The sequence below is a fragment of the Ipomoea triloba genome, chromosome 6, assembly GCF_003576645.1.
Source record: "Ipomoea triloba cultivar NCNSP0323 chromosome 6, ASM357664v1".
NCBI classification, from domain to species: Eukaryota; Viridiplantae; Streptophyta; class Magnoliopsida; order Solanales; family Convolvulaceae; genus Ipomoea; species Ipomoea triloba.
Genome location: NC_044921.1, coordinates 14451871 through 14463480, shown reverse-complemented (window position 1 = coordinate 14463480; position 11610 = coordinate 14451871). Strand labels below are relative to the sequence as shown.

Here is an 11610-nt window from a genome sequence, read left to right as displayed (position 1 = left end):
ACAAATGATATATATATATATATATATATATATATATATATATATATATATATATATATATATATATATATATATATATATATATATATATATATATACGATTTTGGAAAGAATATGATTGTTGAAAACCATAAAACCCAAGCCCATATTTTACGGGGTGAAATGGAACTTACTTAGCTTATGCTAATTTTGGGATATACACCCCTTTGTCTTTATGTTTAAATGATTTTGTGAAAATATGAGTACACGTCTTATGAAATTATTTGATGAGAATACATATTGTTTGTTCTTGTGATTGTTAGTGAAATTATTAGATTTATAGAGATTATGGTAAGTAATGAAATTATGATGTTGAAGAGATTTGGTGGTGAAATTATTGGCACCTGGATTCAAAGAGATTGCAATATAACGAGCTACTTGTTGTTCCTAAGTTTCAAAGAGATTGCAATATGCCCTTAGCCAAAAGAACTTTTTAGTGTATTCAATGACACTGGAATCCTTGGAAGCAATTCTGATACTGACTAAACGAATGTTGTTGATAGTCTGGTGGTAGAAATCTACTCATAAAAATTTTTCTCATTCTCCTCCATGATCTTACTAGAGATTTCCCTCTGTATCTAGCTCCTATTATTTTGCAACAAATTCCACCAGGTAGAGGCTCCCCCATTTACACGCAACATATTTAGCTTGCTTGTTATCGGGGATTTCCAACATGTCTAAATGGTGTTCTACTTCAAAGCACCAATCCAAAAAGGCTTTTGTGTCCACATTGCCATTAAAAGTTCGTTGCTCAAGATTTGGATGGTAATGGAGATGCTGTCTATTTCTGCTCACGTGCTTGTCGGCGGATTTCAGTCATTGATAATGCTCAGAGTTACACCTTTACCTTTTAATAATTGAAGGTTTATATTTGTGAGAATGTTACGAATTTCTTGACACTCGTGATTAATATTCTCACTATATGCTTGAAAAGCCGTCCGAAGGCAATCCATTTCACGGTCACCGGCTCACCACCATAGGATGGGTTGTTATTATTACCCTTGTTGATACTCTCTTGTGCCATCTTGGGTCGTGACAAGTGGAGAGGGCAATACCGCTATCTCGATGGTCGCCTCCTTGTATGCAGGATGCTGCTGCAGTTTTCCGCATATTATTGCCTCCTTGTATAGCATTGCATCCATGGCCGTGGTCTGTATTACGCCATTGCATCCATCACAATTTAGTTGTACAATTTTTTACTCTCTGCTCTGCTCTTCAGAACCACTTTGTATTCAAACCTTATTATTATTATTATTATTATTATTATTATTATTATTATTTGAATCTGTGGATTGCAAATGCTGAAGGCAGAGGTTGAACTTTAAAGAATGAAGAGAGTTTGGGGTTGGGCTGAGCATTGATAACAAACATCATAGAAATTAGAAAGAATTGAGAGAGTGGGGAACATAATTACAACACAACACAACACAACACGTTTTCGAGCCACGCAATAATAATATATATAAACAAAAAGATTCTTGTGTTCTAGGCCACAAGGAGGCTGAAACTAATCCTTTTGACTGCACTGACAATTCTGCAATCTGCCTGGGGGACGGAATATTATCATATCTACACAATTCTGCAATCTGCACTGACCAAACGTCGCCTCCTCCTCCGGGAAGAAGGCGGCAACCGACTCCCCTTCTTCCTCAGTTGAAGAAGGCGACGCCGGTCGCCTTCTTCCTAGAGAAGGAGGCGACCAAAGTCGGTCGCCTCCTTCTCCGGAAGAAGGAATCTGCTGGCGACTCTTCTTTATTATTATTATTTTTTATTTTTTTTATTTTTACTGTTTATAGGGAGGTCAATGGCCGGAGATGGCGGTCAAAATGGTATAGTTACCCGAAACTTATTGGTTACCTGCTAAGTGGGCTTATTTGATTGTTTTTAGGAAGTTTATGTGTTTAATTGAACTTTTTTAAAGTTTGAGGGCTTAATTGCACTTTTGTATAATGTTTAAGGGTGTATTTGACCCTTTTCCCAAAAAATTATAACAAATTGTAAAAGCATATCTAGGGTAAAAATCCAAAAATAAATTGTAGTAGTGAAATATTTTTTGTAGGATTTAATAGATTGAGCTAAATGCAATGAATAGTTTCAGAGGAAGAAATCAACATTCTATAAAAGATTTGACATATATTTTTGCCATTTCTTTTCTTGAAGTGAGGCCGATGAGTATAATATTGATATCATAAAATAATTCACTAAAAATTATGGACAAATAACTAAATAAGTATTAAAAGAATTTTGTGTTTTAATTATTGAAACTCAATGTAGCTGAAAATTGTAATGGTTTAGAGAACTCAATGCAAAACAAATACAGAGTAATATTAATAAATATGACATAAAATAGAAACATGAGAGACCTCCAAAGGATGTATTCCGAATTGAACAATGACAACTTCTGGCTACAATAATCATCCATCATGATCTCATGACAATCAAAACCTGCATTTCATTCAATAATCAACAATGAATTGAAGATCCAACAATAATTTGGTTGTGGCTGCAATGCAAAGTGATTTCAATAATCTACTCTAGCGGAAGGAATTGACTAGCTTAAGTACAAGGTTTAGAGTTCAAATTATATTCCTAAAAATGAATTATATTCATTAAAGTTATTATGTGATGAATTTCCATACATGCATAAAAAGAAAAAAAAATGTTTCTTACAAAATATAATTAGAAATCCTTTGAATAAACTATTTTGCAAACATAGAAGAAAAAGCACAGAAGATCAACTCAAACATGCAATCCATATAAAGAAACACAAAATTGACATTTTTATCATTTTGAGTAAATTAAAATTTATTTTGTCTTTGATTTTATGCTTTTATTATTTGGTAATTGTATTATTTTACAGAGAAAATTGAATTGAAGTGGTGCTCTCGATCTATATATAAAGGACCAAGTGAAATATTATTTTTATATAAAAAAACCACTAATATTCTTTTCAAATTTATTTTTTAAAAAGTGGTGAGTTGGAACCACCTTTAATAGTTAAAAAGAACAATAGATAAATTAGAAAAAGTAAAAAGCTATAAATGTTTAAATTTAAAATTTTGACATTATTTTTAGATAGAATAAAAAGAAAAGTAAGAGAACTAAATTGGGACGACGAAATATTTGTTAACTTAATTAAGAAAAGATATAAATAATAAAATTTTGCACATTTTTATTAAATGTGACTTTTTATTGAAAATATAATTTAATGAGGGTTATAAAAAAATTGAAAATTTTAGTGGTGGTTCAAGATTGATTGTTTACTTGTAATTGGTCTAAGATGGGTGCATAGGCATTTAAACAAACTTAACAATTTTTTTGTGGCTGTAAAAACTTGCTGCTAAAATCTTAGTGATACACTAAATTGTTAGTGAAATATTGTTTTATATAGCATAGATAAATAAGAAATTACCATTCGATGTGAGATTGAAGGATGCTTTTTGCATATGGATTGTGCAACTCCAACGATTCCCACCATTCTTTCTCATCTTCACGTAAATGGATCTTTTGAAAGGATGAAGGAATGTATGGTTGTTCAGTAGCCTCATTAATGGGAAGAAATGAAGGCATCCTCTTTACATTTGTACAACACCAAATGCTTATTTTTTCAATGGAAGGGCAAATCATTTCTCTACCATTGCATATGCTTTTCAATTCTGGCAGGTTATGTAGATATAATTGTTTAAGCTTGGGGAGGTATATTGGGGTATTACTACTACCTTCTTCTTCTCCATCCCCCCCAACTCCTCCTATTACCACTTCTAGTTGAGAGCAGTATCTCACATCAAGTGTCTCAAGGTTTTTGAGATTTTGCAATAATGCATGTGGCAACAACTTCTTCATACTATCACATCCCTCGATATAGAGATGTTTAAGGGATGAGAAAGTGCAATAATCTGGAAAAATTACATCTTCTCCCTTACACACACTTCTTAATTTTGGCAGGTAATCGAGAGCCAACACCTCAAGATTCTTAAATGGGGTGGCACCAGTGTTGCTTGCATTTCTATTATTTGTTCGCTGTTCAAAATCCACTCTACTTCTGTGCACTGCCACACATCTAGTTCTTTTAGATTACTCATTATTGATTGGAGATAGTCTGCTATGCACCCATTCAGCCCTTCACAATCTTTAATGTGTAAACAAGTAATGTTTGCAGGAAGCAAAACTAATGTAAAATTGATTCCCTTGAAATCCACATTATTCACATTCCTGCCCAAAGGTAAATGATGACGCTGCCTGTTCAAATGCGAACTGCTTACACATATGTTGTAGCATTTAAGTTGCTCAAGATTTTTAACCAACCTGTTGAAGTTGTGCAGTTCATCAAACCAGCTCCAAAATTCTTGCAGATGTGGCAAACAATTCAAATCTTCACTCTGCAACCTCCTACAGTTGTCCGATTGGATGCATTTAAGATTTCTTAGTTTGGATATTACCCCTTTTGGAATCTCCAAGTCTGTGCTTGTGCCCATCATATATAAATATTGGAGACTCACTAAACATTCCATGTCTTGAGGCAATTCCCTAATTCCATTACACCCTTGAATATTTAACACCCGCAATTTCTTCATCTTCTTCATTGCTGGCAAACAACTAATGTGTCCACAATGTTGAAGAAATAATCCACAAAGATTCTCCAAATTTGAGATAGAATTGGGAAGACACTTAAGCTCTGTGTTATAACTTAAATCAAGGACTCGAAGCTGTGACGTGTACAACAAGAAAGATTCTGGGATTTCTTCAATGCCAGTTTCCAAAAAATTCGAGTTGCTCAAATTCAAGGTTGAAAGCTTATGGCATCTGGGGGAAAAGTCATTTGGAATTTCTTTCAATGTATTTGGATTCAAGGAAACTTTCTCCAATTCAGCGGTCCAATGTTTCTCCTCTGGAATTTCAACGAGCTCAGATTTAACCATGAACTTTGACATCTTTAAAGCCATTTCTCTCATTAAATCATGCATCTTAACAAACCATTTATCCCCTTCCAATAAGAAGACATCTACTAGCTTTTTCAATATGGAATGACCCTCGTCTATATCTTCACATAATCCTTCCGCAATCAACTTCATTATTATTTCATCCTTCACAATCCTTTCATCTTCAGGATACAAACAACAATAAAGGAAACACTCTTTCAAATTTTGATTAGTCAATCTGTTGTAGCTAAATTTGAGTATTTCAAACACATCATTTTCCAAGTCTTCCATTTGAAGAGAAGCATTTTGGAAATTCTTAATGGCATTCCTCCATATGTGATCATCATTCACCCCTCGCATGCTTGCCGCTACAGTGCTGAGTGCCAATGGTAAGCCCCCACATTTTTTGGCCAATTGTTTGGCATATTTTTCAATAACATCAGTGAGCACAATACAGCCATCTTGTACTAAAATTTCTTTGAACAAATTCCAACCTTCCTCCTCATTAAAAACATTAACTTGAAATAGCTTTTCGCATCCAATCCTGCAACACACATCTCGTAATCGAGTAGTTAAAATGAGCTTGCAACCCTTAGCCCTAGGAGGGACTCCCAAGTTCTCCAAGCTAATGTTGTCCCACACATCATCCAATATGAGCACAACATTATTATTTTCCACAAAATGATTGAGTAGAGTAGCAGCTCTTTGCACTTCATCCTGGTCATCAGAAAGGTTAATACGAGCAGTTTTAGCAATGTTATCCTGTAATTTTCTGAGGTTAAAATCATGAGAAACTGTAACCCAATAAACATTAGCACGAGGGTCATTTCGGAGGATTCGGTTATGTATATGTTTGGCCAAGGTTGTCTTCCCAACACCTCCCATTCCATACACCCCGATACTCCTCACATTTTCATCTTCTACCAATTTATATATTTTATCTAAATTAGTTTCAGATGTTGTCCCAGATAGCTGATCAACATTGAGTTCATATGCGGTACTCACATCCAGTGTAGGTTCAACAGTATTATTTCTGCCCTCTTCTCTAAGCTTTTTAACTCTTTCTGTCATCCCTTCGAGTTCTTGTGCTTTTATTAACTTCCGAGCATTGTTTATTATGAATCCCCCACCTTGATTGCTTTCCTTGAATGCTTCAAAGTTTGTTTTCAATTTATTTACTCGCTCAAGCCAACCCTCAACTCCTTGTTTCCTCTTCTTTTGCCCTCCTCTTTCTAAGTCCTTCAACTTTGCTTCCATGTCTTTCTCTTCCCTGAGAAGTTGATCTACTTCAGCTTTTAGAGTTTCCAGATTTTCATCAAAACCCATATATCCTGCAAATATGCTACGTAACGAGAGTATCTTCTCCATTGTGTCTACCAAGAAAAAGCAATGGCCAACAAAATGAGTAATTTGAACAAAACAAGAAAGCATTAAAGAATTAAATTGGATAACACATGCCTAATTGAAAACTGGAAATTTAACAGTTAGAAGCCTGAAATATGTTAAGTTAGTAGGAAACTGAGAAATATTAAAACACAAAAATGGGATATATGTATATATATACTATAAGAAATGTAAAATTGCAATATACTATAATTAAAAATACTTTATAAGAATGATAAAAATAAATAGTCAAAAGTGTACCATAAAATGATAAAAGTGCATAGCAAAAATGTTACCATTACCCATTTCAAAGAATACAAGTGTATGATCTAGAACACTACAAGTGTAATATATAACGTGACGTTTGATTCAAAAAATTAAAATAAAAAGAATAGGGAATAAACATGGGATTATATAACGAACCATATTTTTGTGTTTGGTTAGACCATAAAATAGAAAAGAAATATTATTTAAATAACTAAAATGCTCATATCCAAAATAAAATACATACAAATATATACAAGCTCACCGATCATAAAACAAAAAAAATACAAAACATAATAAAAATTATTATATTATTTCAAAAGCAATCCTACATCATAACGTTTCAAAAAAAAAAAAAAAAACAATATACATAAACTGGGTTTCCAGTTCCTGTACAATACGTGTATACATACACACAACAAACTTCATCAGTTTCGAGGCAGTTTATATTACACATACACTGCAATTGCAATTGCAATAATTTGTATTCCTAAATAAAAATTGATGTCTAACAGTAATTTGGTGGCAGTTTTACCACAACATGATTTAGCAGCAATTCTTGAATAAAAATCTATTCGTAATATGTTATAATTTTCAGATGTGACAAAGTAAATTGTTTGTAGCACAAAAAACTATTTAATTAGAATTAAGAAGAATATAATAATTATGATGCAACGTGATTGTCTACGTCAAATTATTGTGTGGATCATGGTCCACAAAACTACCTGAACCATGAATATAAGGTACATTTTTAATAGATTAAAAGTACATTATTTGATAGTATATATAAAATAATGTACTTTCAATACTCAAATAATGTACTTTACGTACATAAATATTGTACTTTTAACATATTAAAAATGTACTTTTTATTTATGGTCCACATATCTGTGTAGACCATGATTCATGTAATAATGATTGATTGTTTACGTACCTTTAAGAGTCCAGATAACGTCCATACCAGCCCGCAGCGCAGCAGCCATAATTTGTGTTTAGAATCTGGAAGGAATTAACTTAGCGGTAGCTTACCAGCAACGAAGAAGCTAGCCAAAATAACTTAGCGGTATATAACATAATATACTTTTAGTATTTAAATAATGTACTTTTAAATAATGTATTTTGAATATACAAATAAGGTATCTTTAACATATTAAAAATACACATTTTATTTATGATTCATACAATTATGTGGACTATAATCCATGAAATAATGATTGGTCTAAACCTATGCTTGTCTTTACTCTTTCATTTTTATAACTTGAGTCCATTATCATAATTGAACATTTGTAATTTATTACTTTCTTTCTTTAATTTTTTTTTTATTCCTATCATTCTAACTTACTCAGCTCTCAAAACATAATATAATATTATTATTATTTAATTTTTTTTATTAAAATAGAAAAAATGCACGTACAATTGTTGCAAAAGTATTTTAAAAATTACACAAATAGTATTTGCAATTCTTTCTCATTTTCAAAGCTTTAAAATATCATTTGAATTCCAAATTATGACTCAATCAAACTCTTATAAGAGTTATTACCATGGAGCTGAGACAGATTAGAATTCTTTACATCTTTTACTGACATTGCATGATGAATTTAACAAATATTGCTTATTTAAGAATTAAAAGACCTTTTAAACCAGAAATTTATATCTGTGATTCTGATATTCTCAACCTTATCATATCATATATACCTGGTTATCAACAAAAACAAATTTCTAAAAGAAGACTTCTTTCTTTAAAAACTCAAAAGAAACAACTTCAAAATTTTATTAATACAGAATAAAAGAAATTTATGCTAATAAAATTTTTGATCACTTTGGTGATAATAATTTTGACAGAATCAGGCAACTTCATCTTGCAAATAAAAAGAATAAAAATTTTGAAACTTTTCTGAACTTGAAACAAATGTAAGTGGCGTATTGCGATAGAGAGAAGTGTTGTTATAAGGAAAAAACGTAAACAAATTTTAGGTTAATTAGGAATAAAGTAGAAAATATAAAAATATAAGTTATTCCTGATACCTTTAGAATAGTACGTCTAATAGGGGGAGGAGGATTTTTTTTAAAAAAAAAATAGGGGGAGGAGGATGGAATAGCTATTTCCCTTTCCTAAATATTTCAGGGAATAAATAGTATTACCAAACAAAGGAATATAATAGGCTATTTTTGAGAAGGTGTGACAAATTTTGTGAGTCAAACATGCTGTAAGAGAAATATATATAGTTTCTAAAATGATTTAAGATTGTCTTCGTTCACAAATTGAGGAAAATATTATTTTTAATACAAATTAAATTTTCATCCTAACATACATATATACGTGGAAGAAGAAATTAAGACTTTGAAAAGAATTATGTGGCAAATAAAAGAGGTAGAAGAAATCATATGGAGTAAATTAAATTCTCACTTAAATTTTACTTTTTAAAAAGTTTTTGTATTAAAACTAACTGGGCGTTTGGTAAGGAATTGCAATTTCATGGTAAATGAATAATTTCAAAATAAAGTGGTAATTTAAATTGTCGTGTTTGGTTTACATGAATTCAATTACAGGAAATTTCAATTTTAATGTTTAGTATACATTAGAATTGAAAGGAAATAAGTAGTATAAAGTCTAAAATGGCATACTTATTATTATTATTATTATTATTATTATTATTATTATTATTAATCCTAAATGACCAAATTCAAATTTTAATTTGCTTTTGAAAATTTATGAAACACGTTGTAAATAAACTCTAAAATTGCGTAACGAAAGCACTAAATAGATAAGGGAGTTTTGAGAAAACATACTTGATTGAGGTTGACCCACTGATTGAAGTTCTGTGCTGAGAGTAAAAAAAAGAAGACACACTGTAATCGAAAGAGAGATGTCAAATATCAATTTTATGTTTAAAAAGAGAAGGATAATTTTGTCTCAAAGTTATTTTTTTCTTCCTAAAATTCATGGAACCTGGAATTGAAATACAGGAGTCATGAAATTCTGATGCCGTGAAAATGAGGGGAATGGAAACTCCCTCTAACCAAACGAAGGAATTTATTTGTCTACGTAACTATGTGAGAATTGAATTGTAAATCCCTCCCACCAAACGTCCAATGAATTATTGCCTTGTTTGGTTAATGGCGGATTCGCCATTTTTAAGCGTTTTGACCAAGTCAAAACGCTGAAAATATCATTTGGTTATTGGTGGTTTGGAGCAACGAATTTGCTCCAAACCACCAAGTTGCAACACGCTGCTATTAGCACCGTGTTGCAACAGCGTTTTGGGGAAAGACAATTCTTTCCCCAAAACACCCTTAACATAAAAAAAAAAATTAATTAATAAACTAATGGGCAGGCTCCAATTCACGAAGCCTGCCTCTATGAAGAAAATTTCCCCACTTATCCCACTGATGTGGGATAAGTGGGGGTTTAGGGGAGCCGCTGTTGAACGGCTCCCCTTTTTTTTTTTTATTATTTTTATTTTTTTATTTAAAAAATTATTATTATTAATAAATTATTAAATATATGTATACATTTTTGGTCATTTTACATGTTAACCGTTAATCTAAACAACTAATTTTACAAACCGCTAATACATTTCGCTAGTCAAACCTGTTAATACAATCCGCTATTTGATAACCGCTAATACAACCCGCTACCGCTAAACGCTAACAGCTGATAACCAAACAAGCCCTATGTAAAGTGTGAAATATAAAAAGTATATATATAGAAGGAACTTAGCGGTACGGTGGAGGTGTGGATATATAATCTATATATTACGGAGTATATTGTAGCAATTATAAGCAAGGAAGGAAGAAGCTAGGCGGTGAGTTATGCTTCCAATATATATATATATTGAAGTTAAATACGGAGTAAATTAAGACTCAAACTCACAACAGAAATTCAAAGGAAGGAGTAAAGAAACTTCAAAGAATTAAAAGACCCCCCCCCCCCCCCCCCCCCCCCCCCCCCCCCCCCCCCCCCCCCCCCCCCCCCCCCCCCCCCCCCCCCCCCCCCCCCCCCCCCCCCCCCCCCCCCCCCCCCCCCCCCCCCCCCCCCCCCCCCCCCCCCCCCCCCCCCCCCCCCCCGCTATTTGATAACCGCTAATACACCCGCTACCGCTAAACGCTAACAGCTGATAACCAAACAAGCCCTATGTAAAGTGTGAAATATAAAAAGTATATATATAGAAGGAACTTAGCGGTACGGTGGAGGTGTGGATATATAATCTATATATTACGGAGTATATTGTAGCAATTATAAGCAAGGAAGGAAGAAGCTAGGCGGTGAGTTATGCTTCCAATATATATATATATTGAAGTTAAATACGGAGTAAATTAAGACTCAAACTCACAACAGAAACAAAGGAAGGAGTAAAGAAACTTCAAAGAATTAAAAGCTTTTAATTCTTTGAAGTTTCTTTACTCCTTCCTTTGTTTCTGTTGTGAGTTTGAGTCTTAATTTACTCCGTATTTAACTTCAATATATATATATATTGGAAGCATAACTCACCGCCTAGCTTCTTCCTTCCTTGCTTATAATTGCTACAATATACTCCGTAATATATAGATTATATATCCACACCTCCACCGTACCGCTAAGTTCCTTCTATATATATACTTTTTATATTTCACACTTTACATAGGGCTTGTTTGGTTATCAGCTGTTAGCGTTTAGCGGTAGCGGGTGTATTAGCGGTTATCAAATAGCCTTTTAATTCTTTGAAGTTTCTTTACTCCTTCCTTTGATTTCTGTTGTGAGTTTGAGTCTTAATTTACTCCGTATTTAACTTCAATATATATATATATTGGAAGCATAACTCACCGCCTAGCTTCTTCCTTCCTTGCTTATAATTGCTACAATATACTCCGTAATATATAGATTATATATCCACACCTCCACCGTACCGCTAAGTTCCTTCTATATATATACTTTTTATATTTCACACTTTACATAGGGCTTGTTTGGTTATCAGCTGTTAGCGTTTAGCGGTAGCGGGTTGTATTAGCGGTTATCAAAAATAGC

The 11610-nt window shown here is 32.8% G+C and overlaps 1 protein-coding gene across 3 annotated transcripts in view; it reads right to left on the bottom strand.

Annotated features, from left to right (window-relative positions):
* Nucleotides 1–2266: 2266 nt before the first annotated feature.
* LOC116022358 (probable disease resistance protein At4g27220) overlaps nucleotides 2267–11610 on the bottom strand; it is an 11232-nt gene continuing 1888 nt past the window's right edge. The window contains exons 3-7 of one of the 3 annotated variants that reach the window (XM_031263048.1): nucleotides 9396–9455; nucleotides 7540–7604; nucleotides 5964–6331; nucleotides 3452–5675; nucleotides 2267–2484 (exon numbers count right to left, since the gene is read on the bottom strand). In XM_031263048.1, the coding sequence (XP_031118908.1) occupies nucleotides 3972–5675; nucleotides 5964–6331; nucleotides 7540–7588 (2121 nt within the window). In that variant the 5' untranslated portion in view covers nucleotides 7589–7604; nucleotides 9396–9455 and the 3' untranslated portion in view covers nucleotides 2267–2484; nucleotides 3452–3971. Of the gene's footprint in view, nucleotides 2485–3451; nucleotides 6332–7539; nucleotides 7605–9395; nucleotides 9456–11610 lie in introns of all 3 variants that reach the window. The other 2 variants (XM_031263047.1, XM_031263046.1) reach the window with 2 other exon arrangements.